Here is a 16,018-nt window from a genome sequence, read left to right as displayed (position 1 = left end):
CAAAAACAAATCTCAAATAGAATAACGTGTACAATCTACTATCCGCAATATATTTCCCTGACTGTCCTATATATTAAGATATATAGGAGAGCTTAGATCTGTTGAACCATCCTAAACAGGTCCTTTTTACAATAGCAATTTTAATTTTTTCTAGCTAATGCTAGTTCCTACATTATCGCTTATTCTTGCGAAGATGTAACGTTGACACGGTCGGCGCCTCTTATATTGTTCGTATCGCTCTCTTCTCGTAGGGCTGCGTTCACAGTCGTACGGCTCGCCAGCATCGGCGAGCTGTTTCCGAACCGCGACGTCGTCAGCTCTTCCACAACTCACACATGCAAACATTTCTATACACACAGGTTTCCATGATGCCCCATCGCTACTCACCGGGCTGATTGTTCACTTGGCCGTGGCTGACTGCCAATTGGTATGTATGCGTTTTTTACATTGCTAGGTAGTGTTTCGCTGTACATGCCTCTTTTAACTATTTAGCTGGTTGGTTCGTTAATTCGTTTGTCAGCGTGTAGATCTGTGTGTTTGATGTGTGCGTTTGTGTGTGTGTGTGCAAGCCTTGTTTTCGAGTCGGTTGAAGCACCCATTTATTGCCTTTCCTGCGCCGCCGTCGCCGCCGCTACAGCTGATGTTTGCAGCATTATGGGCGCCAGAAGCAGGAGCACGAACAGGAGCAGCATCGTTGGCTCCTGCTGCTGCCAGTCGCAGTAGCAGTCGCAACAGCAATGCCGGCAGGCCTGACTAACCTTAAGCGGCTAAGAGACTAACCGGCCCATCACCAATTGTGCCAGTAACAATACTAGTGTTGGCGTGGTAACACCGTACGTTGGCGCTCTTAGTTACGGCGTGCATCTGATTCTTAACGCAGCAGATAAATCCGTATCATGGTGTGACGCCACCGGTGGGACCGGCCACTGCGTGTTGTCGTCTGCAGATGGTGTCGTGTGTTCGGCAACGGCGGAGTCGAGGCGCCGTTGTCGTTGGCTTGTCGTGCTGTCGTGACCACCGCTGCCAGTGGAGCACTTACGAATGTTTTTACGTTGTTGTTCCTACGTTTTGTTTCTAATAACTAGCAGCAGCAGCAGCAGCAGCGGCTCCCTCTATTGGCGCTGACCGTGTGCCGGGTACCTTTAACGCTGCTGGTGGCCTGCTGCTGTTGTTGTTAGCTTATGGTTAGCCCACTAAAACCTATTAACAGGCCGTAGCTGCAGGCTCTTCTTCCTCTCAGGCAACAGTCGATGCTAGTTGTGGTGCTACGGTGACGTGCAATGACCGCTTACGGGTGGGTGGTACACTGCCTGACAAATTTGTTCGCATCTAGCAACAACAACAACAACAACAGCAAAAATAACAACGATTGCTACTTGTAATCGGAAAGCAATAAACAACAACGTACGGAGAGATAATTCGTGCTCACCTGGTAACGAAACTGTACTTGCAGCTGTTACTACTGGTGTTGCTGCCAGTGGTGTGTTGTTTTATGTCGTGTGGTGCTACACTGCGTGCGCGCGTGTGGAGGTTAGTAAGCGAGAGTTATCTGAGAGCGGAATAGAGTGAATTGCTCAGTCGAAAAGAGGTCGAATCGAATCGATGATGCAAAGACATTCAATCGAATGTTTAGTATAGTAAGAATAGCAAATGTGATGGGAGCAACAACAGTTTGTGACAACATAACAAATACGGAAATAAACAGAAAACATATTTAAGAAATCAGCAAGCAGGCATAATGGTAGCCTGGGCGGACGTACCACTAATGTGCGGTATTCGGGACATTAAAAACGTCATGACAGTACGCCATTTCGGCATATGTAGACCTGGTTTCGTGCAGTTCGACGCGCGACGACCAGTACGAGCATGCGGGCTTTACCGAGCCAAAAAAAGGGGTCATGATTCATTAAGGGGTGATCATTACGGTCGAATCAGTCGAAGAACAGTTGCACCTAGTCTAGTAGCGGTTCTAGACCTAACTTGAGATAAGTGTGAGGGTAAAAGACGGGATTCTTGAAAATTCAGTACGATGAAGTATGATTATCGATGATTAGCAAGATGGTTAATGCTGAAAAAGCTCGGATTATCAATTGCTGCTGGGGCGGCCATGCGGAATCGTATTTGATTCGCCTCCGTAATCTTACTAAAATATCAGCAAAAATCAAACGGCTAGAAAATAACGGTAAAGGTATCTTGAGTACAAAGAAATAACCGGTGAAATCGTTGATGGCAATGATGATGACGATGATGAATCGCAATCTTCTTCACTGAATCAAACAAATCTGTATCGTTTTAGCATCCTCGAAAGATTCTGCCAGGTCGAAAAATTGATTCGCGCGTGTTACAGGAGGGGTACGTAATTACGTCAACGTGTTCGGTGCGGTTTTGTTCGGTTCGATGCGTGACTTCGGCTGGATCGTTACGAAGCTTTCGGCGAAATCGACTGAGGCTCGAAGTTCTACGGCTGTTTAACTTCAATCAAGCTAATATCACGCACCGTACGTGTTCTTCTGGACTTTGCACATGAACTTCCTGAGTTCGGCATTAAACAATTTAACTTTTTAAAGCTAAATAGGCAGAGCCGAATTAAGTATTATTAACGTTTTTATTTTAGAAAGAACAACCTACAGGCGAAACAATAGTCTATATCGTCACCGATTCTCGAGGCAGTAATGGGTACAACGAAGATCTTTGTTGGCTCACTCCCTGAGGGCACTAGCAGCAATGATATCCGGGCGCTATTTGAGGCGTACGGCGCGGTCGCCGAATGTGACGTCATCAAAGACTACGGCTTTGTGCATATGATGAACGATGCTGATGCTCAAGCCGCTATCGAAGCACTGAACGGCCACGAATTCAGGGGAGTGGCCATCCTCGTCGAGGAATCGCGATCACGTGTCCGACATCAGCCAGGCATGGGCGGTCGGATGACGTGCTTCCGTTGCGGTCGTCAGGGACACTGGAGTAAGGAGTGCCGAGCAGGTGGGGTAGGCTCAGATGGGAGCACTGCGTATCGTGAGTATCGGCCGGGCCCGTACAGCCGCCCACCAGGGTACGACCGCCGTGGGCCACCGCTTAGAGGAGGTCCGGCCTCATCGTCCTACGCAGGATCACCCTACGAACGCTATGAGCGCCACGAACGTGCAGGGAGCGGTACAAGTGGATACGATCGTGATCGCTACGAGCGGTTGTCAAGCAGCGCGTATGATAGTCGTGGCGGTGGCTACTCCGAATCGCGGTATGAAAGAGCGTCACCTTACGAGGATACATCCGAGTACAGACGCGCGCTACGCTCGATATATGAGCGAAGATCTGATGACTACGGCTATGAACCACGAGGAAGCAAAGAATATGGCTCATCGCGTCGGGCGGAGTATTTTGACAGACGCAGCCCCTCAAAAATTAAGTACTCCAGACGCGACTCGTGGACGAACGGGGGCGGCAATCGTGGCGGTAGCGGCAGCGACCGCGAAATTCGACGAGGCTATGAGAGCAGTCGGAAGTCTTCTTCTGCATACGAGAGTAGTCAATCGGTGCGGCAGTACACTCCCCGAGATAGGTATTACTAGATCAAAAGTGGCGGGAAACGCGGGCGGCGACGAGAAGACTGGATAAACTGAAATCTCATTCGCCGTCGATTAAAAAAATAAGGCAAGCTTGCCTGAGCTTCAAAAACGTGTGAGTCGTCATTATTTTAGTCCCGCCATGTGTCATGGGGAAGCATAAGCGAATATAAAGGAAGCATACGGAAGTGCTGGGTGTAACGAGCGAGATTACAACTAGTTATTGATCCTCTTTGCGAATAATGAGAGCTATATTATGCACACGTGAACGGCACTTTGCGAGCCTTTGTGACGAGACATGTAGAAAATAAAAGAAATCAATTAATTATCGTTGAGTATCAGAAGGAATTAATGTTAATGTTGCTCCGTTAGTCTGCGAAAAAAAAAGAGTTGTATGAGAGATATTTATCTCTAGCTTGACTTATCGCAACGTATCATATCGTTATAATAGTTATTATAATGACGATACTAGTAAATATTATCTGTTTTTACCCGATATCACAAGTGAAATTATGGCATGCAAAAACGTTGAAAAATAATAACATATACTTTGTTCATTACATAAACACAATCGCATCTAAATGTATATGACAATACCATGCGTGTGAACCATGTGACCCTGAAAGCTACTTAATAACGACATGTTTATTCAGTTAGTGATAGCGGTCGTTATATATATATATATAAATCCCGGTGACCGGTCTTCAACGACTTCAACTTCTACTACAAAGCAATTATCAATGAGCAGCTGAAGCGGACGACAAATTAGAAAAACCAGTGAATGACAATTGATATTTGACAAGTGCTTATTATTCCTTAATTTCTCATAAATTGTGTAACATATATGTATGTCGTGTGCCGGAGCTCAAAGCAGCAGGTAGTAAATGATATAAATATATGGCCGGGATTTTTGAGAGTGCATCATTCATAAGCAAATCCTGAATGGATCGGGGATAAATAAGTCGAGAAATGACCAAATTGTGAAGCCAGGGAAAAGTATGATTGGTGAAGACGGAAAAGCTGACTTATGAAGATTAAAAAAAATCTCCGCGAATTCTATGGAAACAATGTGTAAATTGTATATTGGCCGGGTTTTGCCCTACAACAAACATTAGAAAATGAACCTGCTCGCCTCAGCAATACTGATGTACATTTCGGAGAGGACATATACACAACCAAGGTCCATTCAACATAAATAAAATTATCCTAAAATCGTATACTTTTGTGCTCTCTGTTCTTTTGGCTCTTAGAAAAAAAAAGGAACACTATTTAATATTTCTGTATTTATTATCCCTTGTCACATCTGGAATAATCTTCTTAGTGTCATATATACGACAATAATTGCGAAAGAAATATGTTTATTTAAACGCGTGTCGATGTATTTGTGCGAGCGGTAACCTCAGATTCTGTAACTTGTTCCGTGCATTAGGTATTTTACTTAGGCGCAATACATACCAGCTAGATGTAACAACAATCACCAACAGATGAAAACACACAAAACTTACTTAAGATCAATTTTATAATACATTTGTTCACTTGATAAAAACCACTAACGTTTGGAATAGACTTAAACAGGATTACAACGCATGAAAGATGTACGTTGGGTTAGAAAAATAATGATATCAATTTCTGAATTACAATATCACATCATTTACTGAATTACATCATTGCAAATATTGAGTCAGGTTTAATGTATCTCTTTATAGTACATATCCGTAAAATGTATGGTAACTTTTTTTCGACGAGTCATTCACTGGTTAGCGGGATGTCATTTTCTTCGATATTTTTGCTGCTCAACATTAATTTAAGTCGTATGGCTAAATAACTGAAGATCTTTGTAATTATTATCATAAAACTAAACGGTTTGTAGGATAGTATGAGAAGGCGATATTCTTGGAGCTACTCCAAATCAGTACTTCATTTTATAGAGTCTCGAACACCGACATAACTTAGTGGTAATATAGTGTACTTAGAAACCCTAAAAGATGCTGTGTATGTTCTTATTACTCCACACATGTTCTGTAGCAGGACCTGACTCGAAGTTACGATCATCTTTAGACAAACTCATCCGTTGTAGTAACGGTTCGATTATTCCACGCAGAAGACTCTTTAGTTGTAAGTAACGGAATAATTAGTGCCTCGTAATTTGGTTCGTACTACTACTTTAACTATGAATCAGTGTACAGATTCGAATTTATCACATAGTAAAAAATAGCAAATATTGGAGTACCCAGATTCGGTACTGACAGAACTATATAACATATTTGGCCAGTACGTACTTATTACAGAAGATTAAAAATCTGAATTGTTTATAGAGCTATGCTCGTTATTTGCTGATCATTGTGACGTCGCTCAACATCGTTAAAATATCAATTAGACGCATAGTATATACCCAGTTATGGACAAATTATATCCACTGTAATAAGGTAAACTCAGGTAATAGGGTAGGTAAGGAACCTTAGTACCTCCAACGCGTTCTCTGTTTTTACGTACATATTTCCATTTACACAACTGAATGGATGGTGATTATCATATTAGAGATCGCTTACCTACTGTGCGAAAGTAAATATATTCTTTTATTTCAAAATTATCTCGCTTACTGTATGTGTGAGGGACGAATATTACTGTCATGTGCATGATACGATGCGGTCACGCTACTATAGGTGATAGAACAGACCTGTCTGAACTTGAAGGCATGTGTAAAGATTCAGTCAGCAGGCTGACCTTGTTCATATGTCATGATATTTTATTTAACGAAGTTAGATAATGTAACTCAAAAATACGATGTTATTTTATTACGACTGGGGATTTAACGTGGTTAAGTATAGCTATTGGCACTCGTTCAATGAAAACGTTAAGGATTGCACAAATATCAATCAAATACATAAGGCGCAATGAACTAATTGCTCAGAAATGTTTCACGTAAGGCTGACGAGTAATTATTTATATAATATACACACTCGAAGATAAATATATTTGAATTGCCGAAGTTCCAATGGTGAATTCTCCCGTTAGAAATATATGGTGACTAAGTGTATAGTGTATGTTGTTTACATGGTATGAACACACCAATTAATTATGTGATGAGTTACAGGACGTCTAATATTATTGATCAAAAAACCGCTTATCAAAAAAAAAAAACGCTTTGTTTACAGACAGAAAATTAAGAACAGACAGAACTTAGGTAGTGGTATTGTTGTCGTGCATAACCTGTCGTTAGTGGGTCAGACGTCAGCTAGAGACCCATTTCCAATGAAAGACTGGCTTCAATAACTCGTTTGGCCATTCAAGCTTCTTCCTGATTTATATCTTTACATTATCTTAAAATATGATTACACTGTTGCTAACGTCTAAAAAATCACGTGCTATACTGATAATCTTATCTATTTCTTCCTGGTGATCGATTCAACGGGCGGTGACACTTCGACACCATTTTCTTGCAGCAGTTTTCGTAGATAGCGATTATTTTCTTCGAGCACGTGGCGGTAGTCACGTTGGGTCAACAGTTCTTGAAGTATACTTTTTCTTCTTTTGTTTCAAGTTTATCTTCAGTTTGCACCTTTACCGTGAGTACAATGCCTAGTAAACGGAAGCAGACGAAGATTTATGAAACGTTTTATTGGTTTTCGGTAAACCACTTGATTGAGACTATTCGTGGCTACTTAATTTCGAAGAAACACGCTTAAGAAATACACTTGACCATCAAGTTCATCAAATCAAGTTAGACTAAAGACTTCCTATAACAAATTCACTTAACTGTCTAGTGCTGTTATAAAGTTATTTATGCAAATATAATTTATTTAAGGCATTTACAAATATTCGGTAAATCGTACACTTGCAACTCATAACAACAACTTGGAAACTAATGCATTTCACTCATGTTTCAGTTAAAAATAAGATCAGCAATTACACAGACATCTTTGTCTATTGCGAAGATTTTGAAATAGAGCCCCCAAAATCGTTACAAACAAAAACATAGTTTACATATATTACATATACGACTAGTTTACTTTATATTTTCTATGCTACCCTTTGTTAATTATATATGGGACTGCGGAAAGCTTTGCACATACCTTAGATATATAAAAGACTGAGTCAATCATGATCACTTTTTTGATCTCATTTCATCTAGAAAGATTCAAAGTAAGCTTTTAAAATAAAAATATTTTTCTTTATAAAAATGTGTATCGCTTAGGTTTCCCCGTCTAATTTCCATACATCTAGCTCGACAACTGCGTCCATAATCCTACGTTCCAACTATTTCACTTTTATGCAAACGACAGAACTCCACCCATCATTTCGGCTGCTATGTTTATATCTGCTCACAAAAATAAGGGCACTATAATTCACATAGAAACTGAATGCCGACCTATATGAACGAATTTGAACAAAATATTATTTACTTTTGTCATGCTAATTGCAGCTTTAGTGTCACAAGGTTATTAATCCATTTAGACTTATATCTAATACCAGTCACGTACAGTCAACGTCGTTATTATCGGATATCATTCGCATATTTATAGCGCAAATGAAAAAATCAATTCTATACAATGTTTGTCTACATCTAACACATACTGAAAGTATCGAATCGCTAGCTACCTGTCAACGGAAATGACTGTTGCATCTGCTGCTAAACAGGTCTATTCGTGCACTTAGATACATTGCTTGTATGCACGATTGTTCCATTGACTTTAATTACAAATTGTATTTAACTTATGCCATACTTGAAAAGTTGATCCTTTACCCACTAAAGAATCCACTGAAAATTTTGCTTGCCTATAAAGTTTCCTGCCAGCCGTCCGCGTGATGACTAAATGCCCTAACCCGAATATTGTGCTAGTTCTGGTGTACGTGTACATATAGCCCTTTGCTCCTTTCACTTCCCTTTCACTCATTGCTTCGCTTGTTCCGCCAATAGGCCGCTGATTTATTGGTCAGGTGGTGCATTTAGCCCGTGGCGCCGATGCATGATTACATTAAGTTTATTTACACACAACTGTCAGCTGTGTGCCTCATAGTGTTTCACGCAGCAGGTGATAAGCAAGCGCTTTTCTGGTAATTGCGATCAAAATTTCTTACGACTGCACGTCCAATGCTGTGTTAACAGGTAAGTTGTGACAGATGTTATAATACTAATCGTAAATGTTAATCTCGTCACTGCAGTTGTTGATAATACCGACGTATAAGACTGCTGACCCTTAGAACTCGGAAAATCTATTCGATTCATACAGACGGAGTTATTCCGTGAAACTTAGTGTCTAAGGTGACGATAATAGTTGCTACTATTACTGTCATCCCAAAAAGAGATATAATATGTGACCCTTTATACGTGATTCTGGGCAGGAAAATCATGCGCAGTTCGAATAGTTCTACGCATGATGCATGCATCAGTCATCATCATAATCACTTCTTAGCGAAATAACTCGACTATTAGGGCGAGTATGAATGATTAATAAAATTATTAGTTTTTTCAAAAAGCTAGCATATATTACTAGCAGGGTATAGAATAAAAAGCTATAGATGTGCTCGCATTTGTAAATGCAAATTCCAATATATTATAAGTTGCGCAATTTTTGCTAAGTCTGAGGAACGACTGCAACGAATGTTTGCAGGCAAACGAGTTACTGTTGCCGTTCTGTGACAGCTTGCATTGTGTACCGCTTTCGGGGGCAAAACAATGAAAGTTCTCGTTACAGGCGGATCCGGTTTAGTCGGCCAAGGACTACAGAAGGCATTGCAAGATCCATCGCAGGTGCGGCCTGACGAGGAATGGGTGTTCTTATCATCAAAAGACGGCGATCTCCGTAATCCAGCTGCGGTTGAAGCAGTCTTCACCAAGCATAAGCCAACACATGTTGTTCACCTTGCTGCATTTGTGGGCGGGTTGTATCGCAACATGCGGCTTAATTTAGATTTTCTGCGCTTCAATCTCGCTATTAACGATAATGTGTTACACGCCAGTCATATGCAAGATGTATCAAAGGTGGTGTCGTGTTTGTCAACCTGTATATTTCCAGACTGTACAACATACCCTATTGATGAGACCATGATTCACAATGGTCCTCCACATCCCAGCAACTTTGGGTACTCGCATGCCAAGCGACTGATTGATGTACAAAATCGAGCGTATTTTGCCCAGCATGGTTGTCGGTTCACATCTGTGATTCCGACGAACGTCTTCGGACCACATGATAATTTCAACATTGAGGATGGACACGTCCTTCCTGGCCTCATTCATAAAGCTTACATGGCAAAACGAGAGGGGAAGCCGTTTACTGTTTGGGGTTCGGGTAAACCTCTCCGTCAATTCGTGTATAACTTAGATCTGGCACGCCTGATCATCTGGGTGCTCCGCGATTACCCGGAGGTTGATCCGATCATTTTGTCCGTTGACGAATCTCAAGAGGTGAGCATCGCAGAGGCGGCTATGATGATAGCTAAAGCTATGGACATTTCACAGGACAAAATTGTTTTCGACACATCAAAATCTGACGGACAGTTCAAAAAAACCGTTAGCAACGCCAAATTGAGGCGTTATTTGCCTGAGTTCGAATTCACACCGATGGACGTAGCCATCAAAGAAACAGTAGACTGGTTTCAAACACACTACGAAACCGCAAGAAAGTAAATACCAAAGTGTGTAATACTTTAAATAAAATTCTAGATATTTTTCTATTATTGTATAATAAAGTTATCCGTTTCATATACTCATTTCATTCGGCTTTTATATTACATCTAACTCAGCGATACTACGACGTTCATTCAATGAACGGCTGAACTTTGTTTCATCGTCATCATACGATTCGAGTTGATAATCACCAGAACGCATAGATTCCGTAAACTAGATACCGTTGAAGAGAGAAGCTGAATTTCTAATGTTGCAGTCAGTTAATACCCTAAGTTAGCTCCTGATGGCACTGATAACGTTGAGGAAGCGCTGTGGAATTGTTTTACGTGAGACGTGTCATATATGCAAGTAATACTTACGTCTCCTATTTGTTCATAGAATAGTGAAAAAATTACATGAATATATAGAAAATAAATGCTGTTTGCAGGAATTTTTAAACCTTATTATTTGAAAAAAAAGGGTTGTTTTTATCGTTAGCTCTAAGAAAACTGTTTCTATCATGCTATGGTGATGCATTATTTCGGTAAGCATAGCTACTTCCAAATTAGTAAGATAATTTTTAAGACACATTGCACCAGTTTTTGGAAAAAGCTATTTTGTATTTATTTTTAAATGCTAATAGTTGTCGAGACAATCATCGGCTGCCAAAGGGGTTGATATACACATATAACTGTGACGATGCAGAGTTGAAAAAAATCTAGGATATAAAATCACAGCAAAGCCTTGTGTGACATAGAAAAAGCGTAATTTATCCGCCGCTTCATGTTTAGTCAAAATCATACGCAATTTAAAAATAGAAGTGATTAAGGGCTTTTGTAGTTGGACTTTCTAAGAAAAGTGATAATAAAATTACTATAAAATAAAGTAATAAAAGGGCTCTATTTTTGGCTAGTAGGCTGATTTAAGTTACTGCAGAACTCACTTGAATGCGCTACATATAAATTGAATAATAAAGAATTGGGGGTAAATATTGAGAACGGATTAATAATAGCGTTAATCCATTTTCTATGATGAAAAATTGTTTCTGCTTTGGTCAGCGGGTTGAACCTTTATGTGGATGCGCGATAGTAAGCGGGGTATATTTGCGCACGAAATAGATCTAAGAATATTGCTCGGCTCTTTTATTTGTGGTTACAGATAGTTAGCTTGACATCTGTAAACCAAAAAAATATATATCTCCGAAGCGTAGAGATTGTAATAGAAATAACAACTGGCCTCATACCATTGAGGATTCGGACGACTCGCCAAAGACGCACCACAATTACCAGGCTAGATCCGACAGAAACCACTGAATCAGGATTGTAGAAACCGATATCCAGAATCAATGATATGATAACTATAAAAGCATCAAAAACCTGCGAAACATGCAATTAAATTACCAATAGATACTCCTGTTACGTAACTTCCACTACTCATCATATTATATAAATACTTACTTAATATTCATATCGTATTTTTATCAAATATTGCATTGATAACGAATGCAATCCTGCACAAGAAAGTTCGGTTTATAAACCTTAATATATATATATGTGCAGTGCCTTATAACCATTAACTGTTTTTATACCTACTGTTTTAATTCTCTGTATAGGTCATTACTGATAATTTATTTATTACTATTTCCTATAGCACACGTACGTATATATATATATATATATATATATATATATATATATATATATATATATAAAATGAATAACCCTATCTATTATTATCTTTTTAAACATTTATTTTATGTAAAACCTTTAATAAAATCTGCGAAAGCCACGCTTCAGGAAAAAACGTCGGACTACAGTTATCCAAGTACATTGTTTAGTTAATAAATACTCCCCTAACGCGGTTTTTGCCGCTCTTGGGTCGTTTTCTAAAAAACACAATATATATATACAGTTTCAAATGTACATTTTATTTATTTTGTTTCGAATAGAAAGCAAATAATACTACCTCAAGTTTATGGTTTAGGAACCCAATAACGCTAAACGCGTACACTTTAGCTATAATTTCGACGACGAAGATCGAAAGAATCGCTATCGAAAGATGGTGTAATACCTGCAATATTCAATCACAATCATTATTCTGCACCTTCTATAAGATAATCCTAACAGCTGATGGTCGTGGTTATAATGACGATAAGGAGATAGTAAAAGCGATGACTACGCTTTCAACTTCAACACCATATATTTAGTAGACCAATATAATATGATATATTAGCTTTCATTGAGACGCAAACAAGGACTCATGACATAGGCAAATACTATGCTATTATTTGTATCTAATGATGGAACTGGTTAAAAATTTATCATCTAATAGTACTGTGGGAAAATGAGATGTACGGACTAAGTGCTGATTAATTTCAATAAGGAATATTTTTAAATCCGTGAAGCGGTCGATTTTATAATAGAACTCATAATGGTTTCTACTTTTATATTTAACGACTAAACTTGAATACGCTAAACAAAAGGACAATGGAAGCACTCAGCGCTGGGATTTTCGTTCTTTCAACGGGACTGTTTATTTGCAAACAGCATACGTGCTCCTGGGTGGGTATAACTTCTATGAATTTCTGTAAAAAGAAAACTATAAAAAGTTGTAAACTTTTTTTAATTTCCTTGAGAACTTATAATTAACCCTGTATGCTGCAATGACGCCTGTGAATACCTTTTAGCTTGCTATTTATATTCTAATTATTTTAATGGGTTATACGTACATGAACGTAGTGGTTGTAGTACCGTTCCTGTGGATGTCCTCCGACAACTTCAAGGACCCGCCTCTCTGCCAGCAGTTCCACGACGATCAGAAGACAGTCAATGGTGACTAGCATTACAATAATGACCTAGTTATTAATTAGTAGAGGACAGTTTGAGGTGAAATATTAGTAAATTATCTCTATTAAACAAAAAAGAACATACGTTCTTTTTGCAAATCGTTCACAGGATAACTAAGTACGTACTCAAAGATAAATACTAAGCAAACAAACCAATAAAAATTTAGTTATGAATTAAAAATACAAAGATGAGTACACAGGCACACTTGCAGGAAAATATAGCAGAGCAGAGGCCAAAAAAGATGGAATAGGATATTTCATTGGATGAAACTGTGCAATGTCTTTTGTCTGGCATTTTTACAAAGCATCACATTTATTTTTAGTAATATGTGAAGACTACCAAATTCGAGAAAACTCAGTTGGTTGCTTTCTTGCTTTTAGATAGCTCATTATGTCAGGCTATCAGCTTCTACATGAAGTGTGTGTAAAGATCATGACATCGTAGATAGTAGATGCAATTTTCCATCTTTGTACAGGGTAAATGCAACTTCCTTAAGTTAAGGTTATCATCTTAAGGAATTAAGTCAGTTTATGGAGCTTTTACTCATTGTTATAACTATTATTATACTAAAATTTAACAGAGCAAATCTTTAAATATTATTAAGATTATTTGTTCAAAATAATCTTGTACTGTTAGAATTAAATTAGCTGTAATATACTCTCTTATTGAAAAGAATTTATAACGTACAGATGCTGTGAAACTGTATGACAGTACATGACATATTTTCAAGAATAGATCAATGGTGACCTTTTCATTAAATTGATGTGAAGGTGAGCGTATCAATATGGTTCCTTTACGTTCAAATACTGCTGGTATTATATACTAATTATAATAGAATGGTATAAACCTGCGCATTGCCCGTTTGTCTCGGATGACGATATTACGAAATGGCGCATTCTTTGACGGTGTTACATTTCCTAAGCTAACTAACTACCTAAGCTGAAACATCTGCTGCTCGTTCTCGATCCTGAGGTGCCCCGGAATTCCGAAAACTTACTCATATGCTCTCTGTTTTAAAATGACAATTTTTAAATATTTATTTGCTTTACATGTCTGACCAGTACTGCTTAGGGATCTTTTATACAAACAAAAACAGACCGATATAAAACGATTGCAAGTATGAACGCCCCTTGGGTGTTTCCAGCACGTCGAACACGTCGCAGTTAATAAATGATTCAATATGGTCTGTCATTTTACTAAGTCAAAATCGGACGCATGGTTGTAATGAAATTAATTAAGTCTATTGTCAGTCACCGTCCACGTTTGATCTCTCAGCTAACTTTGACCACAATAATGTCCTTATATGACTTTCTTACAACCTCGGCCTTTACTCCACTTAGCAGGGCTTATTATAACTAGATGCATACATAACGAACAAATCGGCATGACATTAATTCTACAAAAGCTCTACGTTGAAATCTAAAACGTTACTAGACTTCGGTTATAATTAAAGTGCGACCTGGTAAACGCCCGGTCGGAATGGAGACTTACGCTGTTGCAAGTCTGATAGTAAACCATTATGGTTTTGGCTTTTCTTCATTGGATTAACCTGGGTTAGAGTTGATGGATCAACACGTAATTGAGCTAAGAGCTCTCAAAGCTTATACCCTCGCAGCGGAGAAAATGCCTATAACGATGAAAATGAATTTCGAATATATTGCGAGAGTAGAAAGTGTTTTGGTATACACGCTGACAGGACGTAATTATAAGGTAAGGGCTGAAATTAAGAACTTGAATAATTTGAAAAAAATCAGCTAACAATTGAACTCAAAGTCTTATGTTTATGAATTTTGCGATCTCTAAGGCAGGCAGCCGATAAGACAGTTCCCTCCGTAGGGAGTGCTATAAAGGGAAAAGGATGGTTAAGCGATGTACAACGTTGTTTGCCTATTGTCATTAATGATACTTACGTAGAACCTGTGCGAATGTAGGAAATGACTGAGTCTATGCCGCAACGTTTTATGGGCGTGCAAATCGTGTTCGGCGTTTACCTGTGATGATGCCGTTTCACCGATGTCCGAGTTGTTAGAGGCGCTCCCACCACTTATCGTGTCGCACCCGCCACTCTCCTTAATGCTCCCGTAAGCTGAAGCACTCATCTGTACAGCATTCATTTCACTGGTTTCCGAGCTGGTCTCCCCTTCTTTATTACTCACTAACAAAATCGCTGATGCGCTAACGCTAACCGAAGCGTCAGTTGACGCGCACTGCGTTGGCCGCTACGATGGTATAGGGCTTCCTATTCTGACCCCATTGTCTACTCTTGCTGCTACAGTTGTTGTCAGAGTGACGAAGATTAGCTTCGGTCGTTTAAGGGGAAGGAGTTTAACGGGTATAGCTGTCCTATTCAGTCAGTATGTGCGTACACGACGCTTCTAGGAGATTAAATATGCATTAGAGACAAATGAGGCTCAGCGCGCTATCTACTGCATGACAATGCTCTAGAACCTGAGTGCAAGACTGGAATGTATACGCGCATTAGTCGACTAACTGCCCGTTCAGTCATTCTGCTAGTCTTTATGGCAACAAGATGATACAGGTGATAACGGGAACAACAGCATCAGTTATGACGTTCGTTGACGGTATACGAACATGTAGAACTCGTAAAAGCCAGAACAACCGCCTTCTTTGCGGTAGCAAAAGTTTAGACATAACTCTGTATCTGTCTTTTAGAGATTCCCCACCGTTTTCTTATTCAGCGAGATTCGTCGAATGGGGGCGAGGGCTTAAGAGAAGCTATTTGGGTTCATCTCAAGCAGCGGGAGAAAGGAGGCCACAACAATAACAACATCAGCAACGTTTACAACAGCAACATCAGCAACAACTTTCTCTTCACAACAACAACGGCACTTTCGGTTGGTCGACGACGCTCCATCACCCATAAATAGCAGCAGCAGCAACCGCGGTTACCAATCATCATCAGGACGAAAAGAAACGACGAGATGAGCTAAAGCGAGTTTACCTTAATCAGCAGTAGTGCCTGTGAGCACCAGCGGCAGCGG

The 16,018-nt window shown here is 39.5% G+C and overlaps 3 protein-coding genes and 1 long non-coding RNA gene across 9 annotated transcripts; 2 read left to right on the top strand and 2 right to left on the bottom strand.

Moving 5' to 3' along the window:
* The first annotated feature begins 503 nt into the window (after nucleotides 1-503).
* Nucleotides 504-4,780, top strand: LOC111253244 (uncharacterized). 3 transcript variants are annotated; one of them, XM_086993011.1, is made up of 2 exons: nucleotides 504-1,530; nucleotides 2,348-4,780. In XM_086993011.1, the coding sequence occupies exon 2, from the start codon at nucleotides 2,673-2,675 to the stop codon at nucleotides 3,567-3,569; it is 897 nt and encodes a 298-aa protein (XP_086849137.1). In that variant the 5' UTR covers nucleotides 504-1,530; nucleotides 2,348-2,672; the 3' UTR covers nucleotides 3,570-4,780. The 3 variants fall into 3 exon arrangements, with proteins under 3 accessions (XP_086849137.1, XP_086849136.1, XP_022668113.1); XM_086993010.1 differs by having other exon boundaries at nucleotides 2,297-4,780; XM_022812378.2 differs by having other exon boundaries at nucleotides 506-2,498; nucleotides 2,615-4,780.
* Nucleotides 4,781-5,064: 284 nt separating this feature from the next.
* On the bottom strand, nucleotides 5,065-7,953 carry LOC147755138 (uncharacterized). The gene is made up of 2 exons (XR_015330279.1): nucleotides 7,637-7,953; nucleotides 5,065-7,142 (listed from the first exon to the last, which is right to left on the bottom strand). It is a non-coding gene; the product is annotated as an uncharacterized LOC147755138 (long non-coding RNA).
* Nucleotides 7,954-8,498: 545 nt separating this feature from the next.
* Gmer (GDP-L-fucose synthase-like protein) lies at nucleotides 8,499-10,274 on the top strand. 2 transcript variants are annotated; one of them, XM_086993007.1, is made up of 3 exons: nucleotides 8,499-8,670; nucleotides 8,907-8,998; nucleotides 9,176-10,274. In XM_086993007.1, exon 3 carries the CDS (start codon nucleotides 9,241-9,243, stop codon nucleotides 10,189-10,191), a length of 951 nt encoding a protein of 316 aa, XP_086849133.1. In that variant the 5' UTR covers nucleotides 8,499-8,670; nucleotides 8,907-8,998; nucleotides 9,176-9,240; the 3' UTR covers nucleotides 10,192-10,274. The 2 variants fall into 2 exon arrangements, with proteins under 2 accessions (XP_086849133.1, XP_022668104.1); XM_022812369.2 differs by lacking the exon at nucleotides 8,907-8,998 and having other exon boundaries at nucleotides 8,500-8,670.
* A 1,802-nt stretch (nucleotides 10,275-12,076) lies between these two features.
* LOC111253245 (voltage-gated hydrogen channel 1-like) lies at nucleotides 12,077-16,005 on the bottom strand. Of its 3 annotated transcripts, none has more exons than XM_022812379.2 (3): nucleotides 14,927-16,005; nucleotides 12,899-13,024; nucleotides 12,077-12,240 (listed from the first exon to the last, which is right to left on the bottom strand). In XM_022812379.2, exons 1-3 carry the CDS (start codon nucleotides 15,128-15,130, stop codon nucleotides 12,097-12,099), a joined length of 474 nt encoding a protein of 157 aa, XP_022668114.2. In that variant the 5' UTR covers nucleotides 15,131-16,005; the 3' UTR covers nucleotides 12,077-12,096. The 3 variants fall into 3 exon arrangements, 2 of the variants coding, with proteins under 2 accessions (XP_022668114.2, XP_022668115.2); XM_022812380.2 differs by having other exon boundaries at nucleotides 15,008-15,991; XR_015330272.1 differs by lacking the exon at nucleotides 12,077-12,240 and adding an exon at nucleotides 14,508-14,643 and having other exon boundaries at nucleotides 12,247-13,024; nucleotides 15,008-15,992.
* Nucleotides 16,006-16,018: the final 13 nt, after the last annotated feature.

Source organism: Varroa destructor, unplaced genomic scaffold (genome assembly GCF_002443255.2).
Source record: "Varroa destructor unplaced genomic scaffold, Vdes_3.0 BEIS01000006.1, whole genome shotgun sequence".
NCBI lineage: Eukaryota > Metazoa > Arthropoda > Arachnida > Mesostigmata > Varroidae > Varroa > Varroa destructor.
Note: the sequence above shows the minus strand (reverse complement) of the source record. Positions and strands in the feature narration are given on the sequence as shown.